Source organism: Rattus norvegicus, chromosome 9 (genome assembly GCF_021556685.1).
Source record: "Rattus norvegicus strain SHRSP/BbbUtx chromosome 9, alternate assembly SHRSP_T2T, whole genome shotgun sequence".
Taxonomy (NCBI): domain Eukaryota; kingdom Metazoa; phylum Chordata; class Mammalia; order Rodentia; family Muridae; genus Rattus; species Rattus norvegicus.
Genome location: NC_141542.1, coordinates 6,152,978 through 6,170,438, shown reverse-complemented (window position 1 = coordinate 6,170,438; position 17,461 = coordinate 6,152,978). Strand labels below are relative to the sequence as shown.

Below are 17,461 nucleotides of genomic sequence, written 5' to 3'. Positions count from 1 at the left end.
GAACCTACTCATGCCTGAACCTACTCATTCCCTGTAGTCCATCGACCCTGGCCAGCAGTTCACTTGGGAACATTCGAACCTGGAGGCCAACAAGCCAAAGAACCGATACGCCAATGTCATCGCCTATGACCATTCACGAGTCATCCTGCAGCCTTTAGAAGGTAGCAGGGATCTGGGCTGCATGGGTGTGGTGGGTGCTGTTTAGGCAGCACTGATCCTCAAGGGTCAGGTCAGCTCTGCGTTGCTATGGTTTATGGGAGAGGTGCCACAGTAGCTGCAGTGTGGCAGGGTTGGCTGACTGCCACAGTGGGCCCAGTAGAGAGAGATCTGGCCCCAGATGGCTGCAACAGAGCCAAAGGGCCATTCATACAGTGGCCATAGGGCGTGTGTCAGAGGACAAGTTGGACAACCCCACAGAACTGTCTTTGACCTCCTGCCTGGCTACAGGCATCATGGGTAGTGATTACATCAATGCCAACTATGTGGACGGCTATCGGCGGCAGAACGCATACATCGCCACGCAGGGGCCCCTGCCTGAGACCTTTGGGGACTTCTGGCGGATGGTGTGGGAGCAGCGGTCAGCCACTGTGGTCATGATGACACGGCTGGAGGAGAAATCACGGGTGAGGCGCTATGGGCAAGGCTTGGCCCTGAGGCTTCCAAGGTGCTGCCTGACCTTCCTGAGCTCATGTCCCTCTCATCCCACAGGTCAAATGTGACCAGTACTGGCCTAACCGAGGCACCGAGACATACGGCTTCATCCAGGTCACCCTACTAGATACTATGGAGCTGGCCACCTTCTGTGTCAGGACCTTTTCTCTACACAAGGTGTGGTCTGGATGGGGACGCATTGTATAGAGTAAACATGTGCTGGGCTGACCGCACTCCTGGGGGCCCACTTGAGGGCTGGAGGAATCAAAGCTCAGAGTTAGCCCGGCATGAGCAGCCATGGTGGGAACAAGGTCAGCACAGGACCCAGTTTGGCTACCTGCCGCACTCTGGCCCCCATGAGCGGTTTCTGTGCTACAGGCAGCACGTCTGTAACCACGTCTGTAACCACGTCTGTAACGTGGTCCTGCCCACTCTTGGTATTTTTGTCTCTGAACTGGCCGGACTCTGCCATCTGAAAGTTATCCCATCCTGCTGGGGAGGGACAAGGTCACCCTGTGCAGACTGATGTCCCCTCCCTCTCTGTCCTTGAAGCAAACATCTTCATCTGCAGTACATCTTGCTGTGTGGCTGTGTCTGTCTGTCCCAAGTTCTGACTGCAAGAAGCCTCCTGCATGTTCCTTACAGTTCCTTACAGGGGGAGGAGGGATGCATAGGGCCCTAGACACCTCCTACAGGTGAATGGGCCTATGGCAGGAGGGCGCAGTCACACATGGAAACATCCTGACTGTGCTGCCCATTGCCATGGCGCAGACACAGCACCCTGCCTTTGTGGAGTGACTCTCGTGGTGGTAGAGCACAGAAGGAAATGGGCATGGAAGTGGGCAGCAGGCAAGAGAGGGGCCAACATGGCACCTAGAATTGGAGGAGTGAGCAGAGGGGACAATTAGGCTGGGCTGCTGAGAGCAGAGGGAGGTGGTCCTTGGAGGAGCTGCAAGACCCCAGAGCTGGATGCGGTGACTCCTCTGGAGTTGGGGAGGCAGGGTGGGGGAGGGAAGCTGGCAATGCCCCAGACTGCGGTTAGTGCACGCACTTACCTTCTGTCTGACGAGTGGGAACCACGTGTGCACCGCGGTGATGTCCTGTAAAAGCCCTAAGTCAGGGTAGTGCCAACTGAGGTGTCCCTGGTGCACTTAGCCTACAGTAACAGATGCTGTCCCTCTTTTTCAGAATGGCTCTAGTGAGAAGCGTGAGGTACGACATTTTCAGTTCACAGCATGGCCTGACCACGGGGTACCCGAGTACCCCACACCCTTCCTGGCGTTTCTGCGCAGAGTCAAGACCTGCAACCCGCCTGACGCTGGCCCAGTTGTGGTCCACTGCAGGTGTGCACAACCCTGACCTGTCTTGTCCCTGTCTTTTTGCATCCCTGTCCCCTGACCATGGTGTCTGTCCCCACAGCGCGGGTGTGGGGCGTACTGGCTGCTTCATTGTAATTGATGCCATGTTGGAGCGCATCAGAACAGAGAAGACGGTGGATGTGTACGGACACGTGACACTCATGCGGTCACAGCGCAACTACATGGTGCAGACAGAGGATCAGTATAGCTTCATCCACGAGGCACTGCTGGAGGCTGTGGGCTGTGGCAATACCGAGGTCCCCGCGCGCAGCCTCTACACCTATATCCAGAAGCTGGCCCAGGTGGAGCCTGGCGAGCATGTCACAGGAATGGAGCTTGAGTTCAAGGTGACTGCGGGACCACAGTGGACGGGTGGGCTGAAAACTGACTCCCACAGCTGTCAACTGACCCCCACACATACACAGTAAATAAAACAAATGTGCTGGTGATCTTGTTGACTGGCCCCGCCACCTTTGTCCTGACCAACCACCTCCCTGCCTCTCATCCCACAGAGGCTTGCCAGCTCCAAGGCACACACTTCGAGATTCATCACTGCCAGCCTGCCTTGCAACAAGTTTAAGAACCGCCTGGTGAACATCCTGCCGTACGAGAGCTCGCGTGTCTGCCTGCAGCCCATTCGTGGTGTCGAGGGCTCTGACTACATCAATGCCAGCTTCATCGACGGCTACAGGTGCCTTGGTCCTGACCTTCACACACACACACACACACACACACACACACACACACACACACACACACACACAACCATCTTCAGTTCACTGCTGTGAATAAGGCTGCCTTGGGGATGTGGACAGTGGTCTGTTCTGTGGATGGACCCCAGGCTTAGTGCGTGTATTGGGCAAGGGCTCAGCCCCACTGCATTCCCAGCCCTTGGTTTTGTGAGATTAGGTTTTGAGCAGCCCAGCCTGGCTCTTTTGTTGTTGTTTGATTGGGAAAGGTGCGTGTGAGCCTGTGTATTTGCATGGGAGTCTGTGTAGGAGTCTCTGTGTGTGCCCACATCTATATGCCTGTACGTGTGCATGTGTGTGTGTGGATGTGCACAAAGGCCAGAGATCAGCTTGGGTGGTTTTCCTCAGAATCAGGGACACTGTTTTAGTGAGCCAGGGTGTCTCACTGGCCTGAAACTTGCTAAAGTAGCTTAGACCGGCTGCCTTATTCTGTTGCTGTGACGAGACGTGTGTCCAGAGTTACATACAGAAGAGAGAGTTTATTCAGGACTCGTGGTTCATTCTGAGAGTGTCAGCCATGACCCATGGCAGGCAGGCAAGGTGCTGGAGGAGTAGCTGGGAACTCACATTGTCTGCAAATTAGAGGGAGGCAGACATGGGCCCACGTGCTGTGAACTTGTGAATCCTTGAAGTCCACCCCAGTGACACACTGCCCCCAACAAGAGCACACTTTCTGATCCTTCCCAAACAGTGCCACTCACTGGGAACCAAGCACTCAGATAGACGAGCTGTAGCGTGCTCTCCTCAGACAACACAACTGGCTGAGCAGTGACTCCCAGGACTGCTCTATCCCCACATTCCCGGCACTGGGGAGTGAATGTAGTACAAATTACTTAAATCCTGGCTTAGGCTATGTGTGTTCCTGGATGAAAGACACACACAGCCTTTATAGTCACAATAAACAACACAAGAGCTGAGCGGCTGCCCGCCCTCTGTGCTGTTAGAAACTAGTTTTCTACTGATATCCCAAGTTATTACTGATTGCATTTCATCTGGCCTGCTCCTAGCTCCAGTTGAGCAGCCCTCAGGGCCATGCTCTCTTGACTCTTACCCCATGGCAGCGGCCTCTTCCTCTTGCTTCTCCTCTCCTCCCAAGCCTGTGGAACCTCAACCCTGCCTGTCTCTTCTGCCCAGTTATTGGCTGTTGGCATCTTTATTTACCAATCAGAATTAATTTCAGGACAGGGTCACGGGCTGCCGTGCAGACTCCAGGTCTTGGAGGCCTGCAGTTAGCCTCACAGTAGACAGTGAAAGACGAAACCTCAGCAGTTGAACTCAGTGTCTCATACTTGCAAACCAAGCTCTGCCCACTGAGCCTCCTCAGTGGCCCCATGACTAGCCTTGTCATCATGAGGGTTACAGGAAGAGCCTAAACACCTCTGTGACACCGAGCTAAAAGCAAAGTCTCACTAGGGAGTTGGGGGACAGCTCAGCACTGGCTACTCTTGCAGAGGACCCAGGTTTGGTGCGCTGGACTGAAGGGGCTCCACAGTCTAGTAACTCTAGTTTCTAGGAGACGATGCTTTCCCATGGCCTCTGCACATGTGTTCATAGACTCACACGATTTCTAAGAAACGTGTGTGTGTGTGTGTGTGTGTGTGTGTGTGTGTGTGTGTGTGTGTGTAGGTGTGTAGGTGTGTGTATAGGTGTATGTGTAGTTCTGACCAGGGCAGGTGTCTGTATGAGGGCCCTGGGGTAAGAGAACTTTGCATTGGCCCAGCTGAACATAGTGGTCTGGTGACTTTGGAGAGTGGATGGAAGATGCGTACCTCGCAGTGTCTCCAAGGGATTTAAATTTCACCTGGAGGCTGAGGGACTTGGGCAGGGCATTCTGGAGAGTACGGCTCTGATCCTGTGCCTGTGCCCTCCCTACTGCAGACAGCAGAAAGCCTACATTGCAACGCAGGGTCCACTGGCAGAGACCACAGAGGACTTCTGGCGTGCCCTGTGGGAGAACAACTCCACTATTGTGGTAATGCTCACCAAGCTCCGCGAGATGGGCCGGGTGAGTGTGTACCAGGTTGAACTGGGATTGAGGGCACACTCAGGGCCACGGTGCTGACCCTCCCCTCTGCCCACAGGAGAAGTGCCACCAGTACTGGCCAGCTGAGCGCTCTGCCCGCTACCAGTACTTTGTGGTTGACCCGATGGCAGAGTATAACATGCCACAGTACATTCTGCGTGAGTTTAAGGTCACAGATGCCCGGGTGAGTGCTGGCTGTGGGAGTGGCTGGGGTGGGGAGGTAAAGTCCCTAATGACTTGGGTTTGGATTTGCAGCATCCAGGTTGAGGGTGGGTTTGGCTGTTGCACCTGTTGCCTCCTCAGCCCTGTGTCCCCAGAAGCAGGAGGATAGGCCATTGTGGCTTACTGGCTGCCAGCCCAGCCAAGATTCAGTGAGAGACACTATGGCAAGAACAAAAGGCATAGAGGAGGTGGCATGGCCGCCAGTCAATGGCCATGGGTGACAGAAAACCAGAGCCTGGACAGGATGATGGGATGAGGGGCTGAGCTCTGGTGGCTGAGGACTGATGCTCACAGAGCCATTGTGTGGGGCGAGGTAGGCAGGAGCTAAGCATGGCTGCAGGAAGCCTGCAGGAGTTGGTGGGTGCAGCTCGGCAGCTCTGAGAGCTGTGGTGGATTCTGACGATCACTGGGGCAAACCCAGCAGCATGGGTGGTTGTGCCATGGTCAGCTATGTGGGCGGCCAATGTCAATGGAAGGTAGCATCTTGGATGACAAAAGGCCCCAGGCAACAATCTCATGGACTGTGTGGAAGCCACCATTAGACAGTGGACAGGGATGGTGACCCAGCTATCCTCCCAGGATGGCCAGTCCCGGACCGTCCGACAGTTCCAGTTCACGGACTGGCCAGAGCAGGGTGCACCCAAGTCAGGGGAAGGCTTCATTGACTTCATCGGCCAAGTGCATAAGACCAAGGAGCAGTTTGGCCAGGATGGCCCCATCTCGGTGCACTGTAGGTGAGTGCCACACCTGGGCTCTGGTCTTGGAGGCCATGGAGAGGTTGCCCCCCATGTGACCGCACATCCCCTCTCTTCACAGTGCTGGAGTGGGCAGGACCGGAGTATTCATCACTCTGAGCATCGTGCTGGAGCGAATGCGCTACGAGGGGGTGGTGGACATTTTCCAGACAGTGAAGGTGCTTCGGACCCAGCGGCCTGCCATGGTGCAGACAGAGGTATGGGGGTGATAGGCGAGAAGTCCCTGCATGCTGAGATTCAGTCTCCCTCCTGGAACCCTGAGGGCTGATCGTTGGTGCACTTCAGACATCCCCTGTGGTTGAGGAGGGGATGTGCCAAAGCCCCAGCATGGAACCCCAGCTCTGGCAAAGAAGCCCCCCACCCCTGTACCACAACCCTGCAGGTTTGGGGTCTGTCAGAGATCTTACCCTCTGGGTTGGAAGGTTGAGACCAGGGCAGAACTGGGCTGGCTGAGAGAAGAGGCCACAGCCCTGAATGGGGGAGGAACGTGGGACCCTCCAGGAGCACGTGCCTAAGTGTCCCCTCTGTCCTGTAGGATGAGTACCAGTTCTGCTTCCAGGCGGCGTTGGAATACCTGGGCAGCTTTGATCATTATGCAACATAAGCCATGGGCCCCGCCCAACACCTCGACCCAGCTCCAAGTGCCCTGAATGTGAGCCCAGCCCTCGGTGCTGGGTGGGAGGCGGCCCAGGGAGGAAACCTCCTCTCCCTGGAGACAGGCACTGCCTTCTGAAGGGCACATTCCTCATTCCCTTCTGACTCCAAAACGAGGTTCCAGGGTGGGGGGTAGGGTGGAGAGTAGAGGAGCCACTGCTCCCCATAGCTGGGGTCACAAGGGACAGAACTCTGCTCCCACACTTCCCTGCCTGCCTGTCAGCAACATTCTTTTTTTCATTTTTTTAATAGTGTATTTTTTTCTTCATCTTTCTTTTTTTTTTTTAAAGAAAAAAAAAAACAAAATCGTGCCAGTCAAATTTTTGAAAAACAAACGAGATCACTGTTTGTGCCTCTGTGGGAGGCCAACTTTTTCATAGTAAGTGTGTCGTGTGGCGGCTCTGTGCAACAACTTTGATGGCTTCTGTGTGCATTCTTCCCACATGTCCCCGTGTGAATGGCTCACGTAGGTTTTCTTTTTACCCTTTTTACTTTTTTTTTAAATCAATCTTCAGACATATCAGATGTGAAGGGTGAGGTGCTGGGAGCACCTGGGCCAGGCTGCAGGGACATGGCCACCAGGACACAGTGGCTGGCCTCACTGCCCCAGTCCCTGGCGCACCAGAGAGGGTCTTTGTCCTCTCCTGACCTCCATGCCCCGCATGGAGGACCCCCGGGACTACGGGACACTTGGGGGACACGCAGCCCCCTAGAGCAAGTGAGGTCTCTCTTTGTAGGAGAGTGGGTCAGCACTCGTCCCCGCTTGTTTTTTGGGCAGAAGCAGCGGGTGACAGCCCTGTATGTAGATAAACCAAGTTTGTATTAAAGAAAGATTCGTCCGACCTAGCACATGGCCTGGTCCTTAATGCTGCTGCTGTCGGGGGGGGGGGGGGGGGGGAGGCAGGGCCACACTGGGGACCACTGGGCCAGAGAAGAGGGACTCGACCTCTGAGGTTAGCAGACTCAAATATGAGGTTCTGAGTTCAAATCCTAGCGCCCAGGCAAAGAGCTAGGCGTGGTGGCAAATGTTTGTCACCCCAGCCCTGGGGCGATGGGCTCAGCAGCCATCAAACCTGCTGAGGGCTGGGTGGTGAGGGCAGAGTTGGGGAAGGGCAGGAAGGGCAAGAAGGGCAGGAAGGCAGGAAGGCAGGTAAAGGAATTGGGGTAAGCTTTGGAGTGGAGGAGGCCCCATCATAGGCTCCCAGAACCTTGAGTCCATCCCTCTGGAGAGATGGAGGCTGCCTGACCTGGGGTTGGGTGGCTGGTGAGGACCTGCCCAACATTCCTTACGGCCCTGAGTCTCTTTCAAGGCTCCGCCATTCTCCCTTGCTGCTGTTGAGCTCTGGCTCTGGATCGAAGCTGGGGCTCTGTGGGCTCTTCATACAGAGGCTGGAATTATTATGGGGTGTGCTCTGGCATTGTGTCTGAAGCATAGAAGATGTGCAGTGATAATCCTGACCCTGACGAGCTTCCACAGCATGCACCAGATATTTCAGACCCTGGGCCAAGTGATTGTATCCACTTCCTTAATGGCCTTATGTTCAGTTTGGGATTTTAATCCCTACCGAGGTTGACCTTGAACTCACAACCCTCCTGCCTCTGCCTCCTTTACTGGGGCTAATCAGCATATGCCTAAATTTGGTTTCCAGCGACGTGGATTTCCTCAGCTATGACAAGGGCCTGTGCTCAGGAATTATGTAGGAATGATGGAGCCGGAGGCCTGGCTAACTGACCCTGCTTGTCTCCCCAGGGTTTTGTTTCAAAATTAATCTTTATTTTCCACATGAGATTAACACCTGTCCATGGTGGCCAAAAGGAGCTGGGCCTCCCTGGGCCTGGCTTCCAGGCAGTTGTGAGCAACAGAACTCCCTCCCTCCCTCCCACACCCAAAGTTCAGGTCCACGGGAGCTCCCACTGTCAATGTCTGTCAGTCACTTTACAGATCAGCAACAAAAGTAGACTAGGGAGTCACCACAGGAGACTCGGGCCACATGTAGCCTGGAGACAGAGCAGAGAATCTGACCATTTCACATTTCAGCCAGGTGATCAAAGGGTCCAGCTCTGGTCGCTCTCACCCACTGGCCCCTCAGACAAAGCTGATGTGTCTGCACCCCACAGCTACTTACCTGCTCTGCCTGCCTCAGCCTCCTGGAGCCCGTGCTCAACTGTGCAGTGGCCCCATCCTGACCCTGCAGCTGGCCAGAGACAGGAGAAAGCAAGTCACTGAGGAGCACCTGTAGACTCATTTTGTCACAGACCTCCACAGACCCATGCTGTCCCTCTGTTCTCCACAGCAAAACATCAGGGAGAAGTGGGGCCCACATCACAACTTGGGCTAAGGCATGAGGGTCATGAGTTCAAGGTCAGCTTGACAAAAGTGAAAGCCATGTAAATGTCTAGGGAGAACAAAGGGTGTTGGTGTTGGAATATCACGAAGCTACAAAGAAGATAAAGGCCCTGACATTTGCCACAGTGTGGAGGGACCTGGTGCTGGTGAGAGATGGTGACAGTATGGACTCCAGGACAGAAAGTCTTCATTGCTGGGATGTAGACAGGAAGCGAGTTAACAGTGGCTGGAGCCAGGACAGCATAGGGTTCTGGGTTTTGAGGTGGTGGTCACTTTGGACATGAAAAGTCTTAAAATCAGAAGGAAAGCTTACATAATTCTGTGGATATTAAAACAAGAAAATGAAAACAGCACTGATTACATGGTACATTTCCCAAATATACTCAGCTTAAAACAATGTAGCCTAGGCTACCCTCAAACTCACAGAGGTGCTTCTGCCTCAGCCCCCACTTCTCTTTATCTTGGGGGCAGAGTAAAGGGCAGTTTGGTTTTGAGACAGGTTTCATATAGCCAGTCTAACCTCAGACTCCCTCTGTATCTGAGGCTGGCCTTGAACTCCTGATCTTCCTGCCTCCACTTCCTGCTAGAATGACAGGTCTGGGGCACTTCTCCAGCTGTCGGTTCTGCTGTCTAAGCTGAAGGAGACAAATGTCATCGCCACCTTGGCAGTCTAAGCCGAGGACAGGCCTTTTTTTCCTCACTGGTTAAGAACCCCTGTGAGGGCCAGAGGCAGTCCAGCCTGTGCTTCCAGAGGGCCTGAGCTTGGTTCCCAGTACCCACTGGGAGGCTCACAGCAACTGGGACTTTGTTCCAGGCAATCTGGCCCTTCATGATACACCTCCACACACACACAAAGTTTTTTAAACTAAATTAAAAAAAAAAGTGTTCTCAGAAATACCTGAACGGGGTGACTGTACCCCTCCCTGCCCCTTCCCCACAGTCAGCAGCCCTCTCTCCCTCTCTCCCTCCCGACTTGGCCAGAGGACCAGATACACTAAGATACTGTCTAACCAACCTCCCTTTTTCTCTTTGGGGACATTTAACAGTTGCCCCAAGTAGATGGTAAACACAGATGCATGAGTGTTTGGGATGGAGTGTTTGCTTTCAATTAGAGATGAAAGCAGGGTGTACCAGACATGGGAAGGTGGGAGTGAAAAAGAGGTGGAAATCCTGGGGGCGTGGTCAGGATGGAGCCCCACCTAGAAACCCCAGTGAGGGGTGAACTCAGCCTTTTGACTGAGGATCTGGTCAGTTTTCCCCACCCCTCCACTCTATGGCCTGCAGACCTTGCAGCCACCTTTTCATTCCTTGGCCAAACAGCACACAGGGATGATTAGTTTTCTGTAATATTTGATTCAAGCAATCAGTCATCACATATCTGCCTTTGCAGGGAGGGAGGGGAACATAAATCCCTGTGTCCTCACTTGGCTTTTCAAAGGCAATTAACTCCTCGTTATTAGCTTTTAATTAGGATGATTATGTCCTCATCAGTATTGTTATTGCAGCTTTTAGCAGACAGCTGTTAAGGCAGAAGATACATCAGATGTCCGTCCCCACCTCATCCTGTCCCCTCTCTCATCCGGTCCCATCAACAAATATCATGCCAGCCTGGCTCCTCACTGTGACCCTGCTCTCAGGATCCCCGGACCACAAGGGACACCCTCTGCTCCCCCCGTGCTGCTGTGGGAGTTTCCTTTAGAATAGCTTCAGGTCTATACGGAGAAATCCTGTCTGGAAAAATGAGCGGGGAGGGCAGGGAGGAGACACAGAGAGGGGAGGGGGGACAGACTGACTGACTGACTGACAGAGGACTGACTGACTCTGGGCAGGCTGAGGCAGTGGATGGAGCAGATCAGATGGCAGCCAGGCTGCACTGGTCACTCCAATGACCTCATTGGATCACCTCGCTTCCCCGGACCCTGAGAGGTCAGCCTGGCTCTTCCCAGCTTAGATATCCCAATGTGAAGCCCCTCACAGACATTCTCCTTACTGGTCCTTAGTTCTGTCACATCACCCATCAGAATAAGGAAATAAAACATCCCCATAATCACCAAAGCCCTTGGTGCGTGCATGACGTCATGGCTACTTGGTCATCGTTTGGTAAGGTAGATTCCCAGCAGCCAGAATTAGGGTCCTGGCCAGCACTCACGGTGGAGTCCTTGTGTCCTGAGGCAGCCATGAACCAGTGCGAAGCCTTGGAACTACCAACCAGGGCTGCCTGGAAATGCACTGAAGGTTGACCTTGGGTTATTCTAGAAGAAACGTTCTGTCATGTTTTGTTGTAAACACTCAGCGGCGTGCATTAGTCAAACTTACCGGCAAGTAAAGGGTGAGTGTCAGGACTCCACTTGGATTTTCTGAAGCAACAAGATGTTATTAAACGTGAAACAAGGGTAATTAGTGACAAAAACTGTCCGCAGCTACACTCAAGTGGAGCAGTTCACAACCTTACTTTGTAGGAATATAACTGCAGGGAGTTCGTTACCTAATGGTGGATAACAGATTATTTCAAAACCTAGTGCTTTAATAAGTGGACATTACCTCTTAAGACATTGGGCAGCTTTGGAATCCCTGACCTCAGGATTTCTGCACAGGGTTACCTAATATTTAAGGGATGATTCAATGGTAAAACCCTACCCACAGTCCCCCAGTGAGGATGGGAGCAAGGGTAGAATCCCTACCTAGAATCCCCTGGTCAGGCAAGATATCATTCTGTGAAATGGGGATGGAACAAAGACAGATTTCCTAGTGCACAGCTTCTTGCTGACCATGGGGAGAACGTGCTGATGCCCCTGACTAAAGCCCTTGGTCAGGCTGTGGCTTTGCACTGAGGCTCTCTTTGCTTGTTTTGAATAATTTATGTTGGACATGGCAGGGTCTCCCATACAGACATCACTGAAGCAGGAAACCTGAGGTCACCATGCTCAGTTTACATGCTGTGCTGGGGATGGAAGTCTGGCCTGTGTGCTCTGTGTGGCTACCTACAGCCACAAATATAGTTGTATTTTTTTATTGGTGGTAATTTGGATTTTTGTTTGTTTGTTTGTTTTTTTGAGACCAGGTTTCTCTGTGTAGCCCTGGCTGGGCTGGAAATCACTCTGTAGACCAGGTTGGTTTTGAACCCAGAGATCTGCTGCCCTCTGCCTCCTGAGTGCTGGGAGTAAAATAATGACCACCATGCCCTCCAGCCTGTGGTGCAGTGTTCTAGTGTTCTGTGCATTGCCAGCTCCGAGGCAGGAGGATGAGGCCTCAGTGCAGTCACCTGGATGGTCTCTGGCTGCTTTATGTACATGTATGCCTGTTTGTGTATGTGGAGGTCACTGCACAGTGTCTCCCTCAGTTGCTCCCCACACAATTTTTGGACTCAGGGTCTCACTGAACCCATTGATGGTCAGTTAGGTCAGGCTGTCTGGCCAGTGAGCCCAGGGGACACTTAAGTCTCCAGAGCTGGAGTTTTAGCGCACAATGCCACACCGGGCTGCCTTTTCTGCTGTGGGCCGGGTACTGAGCCCCTGGGCTTGTGCCCCACATAACCTGCATCTTCTTTTCTGTGGGTTCACATGGACACAGGACCAGACACAGAGCTAGCTCTGCTCAGTTATTGACAAGGAAAATGGTGTGTGTGGGTTCATACTTAAGCATGAACCCTCCTGTGTCCCCAACTGTCCTCACTCTGTTCTTCCCAAGATACCCTGTGGCTGCTAAAACAAGGGTGGATAAGGACCAGTCATGATCAGCAGAAGCCCTCACTGCAGTCCCTGCTGTCTACATCGAAGACAGGAAAGCATGATTACTTCCAGGGCTCCTTAGCCAGGCCCCTTGGTCACATGAACACAATTCTGGGGAACGAAGTGTAAGTGGCTGGGGAATCTAGAGACATTGCTGTTTCCCTCACCCCAAACAGCAGCCAGCCATTCACTAATCCCCTCTTTCCTGTAGGCAGTGAGGTGTGATGGCTGGATTCACAGCAGCCTTCAGTAGTCAAGAGGGAAGCCAAGAGTTCATGTTGTCACTCCTGAGCTTATGGTGTAAATTATATCATCATGGCCAATCTCAGCTACCAGTATGACATTGCAAAACCATAAGGGTTAGAGAAGTGTCGTGAGTGCCCATCGATGGCACCAGCGAGGGAAGTGTTCCAGATTCTTTGGGAATCATCCATTTGAAAGCTGATTTGATTTTTCTTTATGGCCACATGTCACAACCAGTAAGCAAAATACCAGCAGATTCTCTATGTTGGTTATCTTAAGTGTTTCTATTCCTGCACAAACATCATGACCAAGAAGCAAGAAGGGGAGGAAAGGGTTTATTCAGCTTACACTTCCACATTGCTGTTCATCACCAAAGGAAGTCAGGACTGGAACTCAAGCAGGAGCTGATGCAGAGGCCATGGAGGGATGTTTCTTACTGGCTTGCTTCCCCTGGCTTGTTCAGCTGGCTCTCTTATAGAACTCAAGACCACCAGCCCAGGGACCAAACCACCCACAGTGGGCTGGGTCCTCCCTCCTTGGTCACTAACTGAGAAAATGCCTTACAGCTGGGTCTCGTGAAGACATTTCCTCAAGGGAGGTTCCTTTCTCTGTGATAACTCCATCTTGTGTCAAGCTGACACACGAAACCAGTCAGTGCAGTGGTTGACTTGATGCAGCCATGACACCTGACTAGTGGTCTGAAGCCTGTGCAAGGTAGCCTCTGTGGGCAGCTTCTTCATAAAGCATCTGGAGGAAGTGTGGGTAGATATGGGAGTTGCTTGTTGCTTGGGTTCAGGGGTGACATAAACACATCATGGAGACCAGAGCTCCAACCAACGTTATGTCTGAGTCATTGTCACCTTCTGCGCTGGTGTCTACCTGGATGCCCCACAGCTGACAGAGGCGAGACTCCAAGCTTCTCCTTGCTCAAACCCTGGTGAGTGAGGCTCACAGCTGTGTCATTTGCGTTCTGATTCTGAGTGGGTTGCTGTCACACCTGAATGAGCCCCTCCCAGCCACTGAGCCACTATTTATTATTTGGTTTTCTGAGACAGGGTTTCTCTGTGTACCCCTGGCTATCCTCTGTAGACCAGGCTGGGTTTGAACTCACAGAGATCTGAGATCTACCCGCCTCCACCTCCCAAATGCTAGGGTTAAAGACATCCCACTCTAAAAAGTGAGTCTTAAAAGTAGTTTTTAAATGTTGTTATTGACAGGCACAGGCATCATTACAGCAGGAGAATCAGTAGCCCAAAGTCAGTTAACTGTCCCTGTCACAGAGGTCATGGTCAGGTCAAAGGTCACATCAGCCTAAAGGTACCTATCCCTGGCACCCCATCTGCCAGTGTTGCCTCGAGTTATGGAGACAACAGGAGGGCACCGTCACTGACATGTGAGCATGTGCTGGCTAGTCTTACGTCAACTTGACACAAGCTAGAGTCATCCGAGAAGAGGAAAAGCCACTGAGAAAATGGCTTTACACAAGACCATGGGGCATTTTCTTAGTGATTGATGTGGGAGGCCCAGCCATCTGTGTGTGGGTGGGGCCATCCCTGGGCTGGTGGTCCTGGGTTCCCTAAGAAGCAGGCTGAGCAAGCCATGAGAGCAAGCCAGTCAGCAGCACCGTCCACGGCCTCTGCATCAGCTCCTGCCTCCAGGTTCCTGCCCTGTTTGAGATTCTGTCCTGACTTCCTTCAGTGAGGGATACAGAAATGTTGATCAAATAAACCCTTTCCTCTCCAAGTAGCTCTGGTTATGGCATTTCATCACAGCAACAGGAACCCTAAGACACTGGTGTAGGAACCAGAACAATGGCCACTGCTAGGGGACTCAGGATTCCTGTAGGTTGCGACCTCCTGAGGAGGTGTAGGGTAGGCATAGACCTGGGAGCCCTATGCTTGGTCTTCAAGCCTCCAGCCCCAAGTCCCAGAAAACAAATGAAAGCAAGAGCGAGATGATCTGGCTGCCAACATGGATTCAGGATGGACATGACTCCCACTCAGTCACAGCTAGGGCTGTTTCTTGTGCATGACACTGGGTCTGTGCAGGGAGTAGAATGGATGCGAGTCCCCACTGTTCAACTGTTAGAAGTGGAGACATCTGGCATGGCAGGACTCCTGCAGCCACCGCATTACCAAGCAGCAGCCACTAGTTTTCTCTAGGCACAGGGCTAAAGGGCTTCGGACCCCATACCATGCTCATTTCCAGCACAGGGGCTAGGGCCCTGGGTCCTCAGACTGGTTCTCTGCAGGGTGTCCAATTGGCCAGCGTTTGGAAGGGTTGGGGTTGAGGAGCAGAGAGCAGTATGAGGGAGAAGAAAACATGGCTTTTAAGGTAGTTCAGAAAGTTGTGAGCTATGACCATGGAACATACAGGCTGGACAAGCATGGAGACCCTGAGCTCTTGGGACAACTGTGGGAATTGGATCATGGTTTCCAAACCTGAAGCCTACGAGTAACACTAATAGGGGGCAGGGTAGGGGCATCCTGGCCTAGTGGGCTCCAAGCAGGAATCGAGGAAGGTGGTATTCCTGGCTTCTGCAGGAAGACATGGAGACCAGGGCAGGGCCTGCAGAGCTGATGGCCCAGGGCATCTCCTGTTAGTTTCAGGACTAAGATGGTCCAGCGTTCCAGGCCAGGCAATCACTAAGTGATGCTGAGGTAGGGCCAATGGCTGCCACATGCAAATGATATCACAGTGGCCCATGTGCAAGGAAAACTTTATTAACAAACAGGTCCAGGGCTAGATTTGGCCCAGGACTGGGGGCTGTACATGTGAGCTTGGCCCGATGTACCAGGCGAGGTGACAGCTAGTTAGATGTCCCCTCCTAGGACATCGCTTCACTCCCACAGGGCCCAGGCCCTATCACTGGCAGGGCCACCTTCCCTTTCCTTCCTAGAGTCATATGGGACAGTTTCAAAGAGAAACCAAGGCCCCTGCGGCACCGGGGCTGTCTGCTGCTGAGCTCTTGCTGAAAGCACCAGGGAGGCTCCCCCTCTTCTGTCCAGAGCCTTTGGCAGCTTCTACCCTCCTCCTCCTCCCTCCAAGTCAAATCCAAGTCTACCCTTTGGAGGCCACCCTTCCTCCACTCCTCCCTCTGCTTCACCAGGCCATGGTCTGCCCAATCCCAGGGCCTTTGCTCCTCTGTGGCCCCACAGTGTAGGAGCAGGCAGGAGAGTCAGAGAGAGCACAGACATTCAGGAGGGACACGAGGGACACACGGCCTCAGCTCCACGTCACTGTGGAGATACTAGATGTCCTGAGGATGGCGTCCCACCTCCTGGCGACCCCTACGCCCAGACCAGGACACACTGTACCCATTATGCCTGCCAAGGACACCTCCATCCTGAGCCCATCTTGTCCTGGCACAAAATGACAACACAGCCATGACCAGGTGGGAATAGGAAGCGCTCAGCTCAAGGGCTTTAATTGATACTGAACCAGAGGCCAGAGAATGAGGCAAAAATATGGAGTCCTTCATCTGGCGGGGAGTGAGCTTTTGTTTTTGCACAAAAATCAGGGCCTCTCTGGAGGGTGGGGGGTGGGGGCACAAGCAGGGCCACCTGCAGCCACTGCAGAGCCCACAAGGGGCACAGCCTGAGACTCCTGCGGTTTGGCCTCTCCTTCCAGGCCCAGGTTGGGTCCTTTTTTATTCTCTTTACAATATAAATAGAATTTCAATGTACACATGGGCATGGCAGCCATTGGGCACTCAGCAGAGGCCCAGTCCCTAAGTCCCCAGCAGGTCCGCAGGGCCAGGTCCCTCTGTCCAGTCCTTTGTCATTTAAGGTCAGCTGTCTCTCCTGGGGCCTGAGGCCCTATGGCGGCAGTGGCTTCTAAAGAGACAGAACCTATAGCCAACCCATGGGTAGTGGCGGCTAGTGCGGACAGGGCCTGTGAAGTCTGTGCCCTGTGTCACTCGATCAGGGCTTCAAGTGAAGGTGGAATCTGCTTTCTCCTGCCCTCAGCCACACAGAGGCCCTAGTCCAAAGGTGAAGGCTCATGGGAGCCCAGGCAGCAAAGGCAGAGTGAGGCATACTCTGCACAGGGCAGGGCATGGAGGAGGCAGGGCAGGGCCCACTCCTGCAGGGCCCACCTCCCCGAGCAGGAAGCAGGGAGCATCTCAAGCGGCCATCACACAAGTCACTGCACACTGGGCTGCTGCCCCCTCCAGGGAACACCTGTACAAAAGTGCCTTCCCACCTGCTCAGTAGACAAACATCCTCAGGTGTCAAACACAGATGAAACTTTTATCTCCTCGCATCTTGGTGGAGAGGAAAAAGAATGTGCCTGTTGTCAATTTTTAAAGCCACAAATCTAGAAAACAGGTTGGGGCTGTGCCCCAGTGTCCTTGGCTAGCATCTGTCACAGGAGACTCTGGGACGCCCCTTAGCACCTTTAGGAGAAGAGCAGAGCCAGGCCAGGTCCCGTGGAGTCACTGTAGTCCAGGGATGCCGGTCTCGCTCCCTGAGTCTGGCCAAGTTGGATCCTGCGGGTCCTGTTACCCAGTTACCTACAGTGGGACAGGAGTGGGCAGTATCTAGAAGGGTGCTCCAGGCTGGCCCTGCGCCTGCAGCAGGCTCTCCATGAAGGCCAGGTATTCTGGGCTGCGCCCTGTGTCCTCAGTGGTGGTGGCCAGCACGGTGGCCACCCGTGGGCGCTTGGCGGCCTTCACGCCATCTCCGGAGAAGCTGGGCTCCTGTGGTGTGCCGGTGCTCAGTGACTGCAGAC

The 17,461-nt window shown here is 53.4% G+C and overlaps 2 protein-coding genes across 42 annotated transcripts in view; one reads left to right on the top strand and one right to left on the bottom strand.

Annotated features, from left to right (window-relative positions):
- Ptprs (protein tyrosine phosphatase, receptor type, S) overlaps positions 1–7,258 on the top strand; it is a 61,571-nt gene extending 54,313 nt beyond the window's left edge. For all 25 annotated transcript variants that reach the window (XR_015628486.1, XR_015628485.1, XR_015628482.1 and 22 more), the window contains 11 exons: positions 38–161; positions 448–623; positions 709–828; positions 1,840–1,994; positions 2,071–2,356; positions 2,522–2,700; positions 4,637–4,763; positions 4,840–4,965; positions 5,583–5,737; positions 5,820–5,955; positions 6,294–7,258. Coding sequence is in view for 16 of the 25 variants with exons in the window: in XM_087564792.1 (XP_087420918.1) it covers positions 38–161; positions 448–623; positions 709–828; positions 1,840–1,994; positions 2,071–2,356; positions 2,522–2,700; positions 4,637–4,763; positions 4,840–4,965; positions 5,583–5,737; positions 5,820–5,955; positions 6,294–6,362 (1,653 nt within the window). In the remaining 9 variants the exon portion in view is untranslated. The remainder of the gene's footprint in view (positions 1–37; positions 162–447; positions 624–708; positions 829–1,839; positions 1,995–2,070; positions 2,357–2,521; positions 2,701–4,636; positions 4,764–4,839; positions 4,966–5,582; positions 5,738–5,819; positions 5,956–6,293) is intronic.
- Positions 7,259–15,432: 8,174 nt separating this feature from the next.
- The window catches only part of Kdm4b (lysine demethylase 4B), a 78,480-nt gene continuing 76,451 nt past the window's right edge, over positions 15,433–17,461 (bottom strand). For 9 of the 17 annotated variants that reach the window (XM_087565043.1, XM_087565045.1, XM_087565047.1 and 6 more), the window contains one exon: positions 16,126–17,453. In XM_087565043.1, coding sequence (XP_087421169.1) covers positions 17,271–17,453 — 183 coding nt within the window. In that variant the 3' untranslated portion in view covers positions 16,126–17,270. Of the gene's footprint in view, positions 17,454–17,461 lie in introns of all 17 variants that reach the window. The other 8 variants (XM_087565051.1, XM_087565053.1, XM_087565050.1 and 5 more) reach the window with 2 other exon arrangements.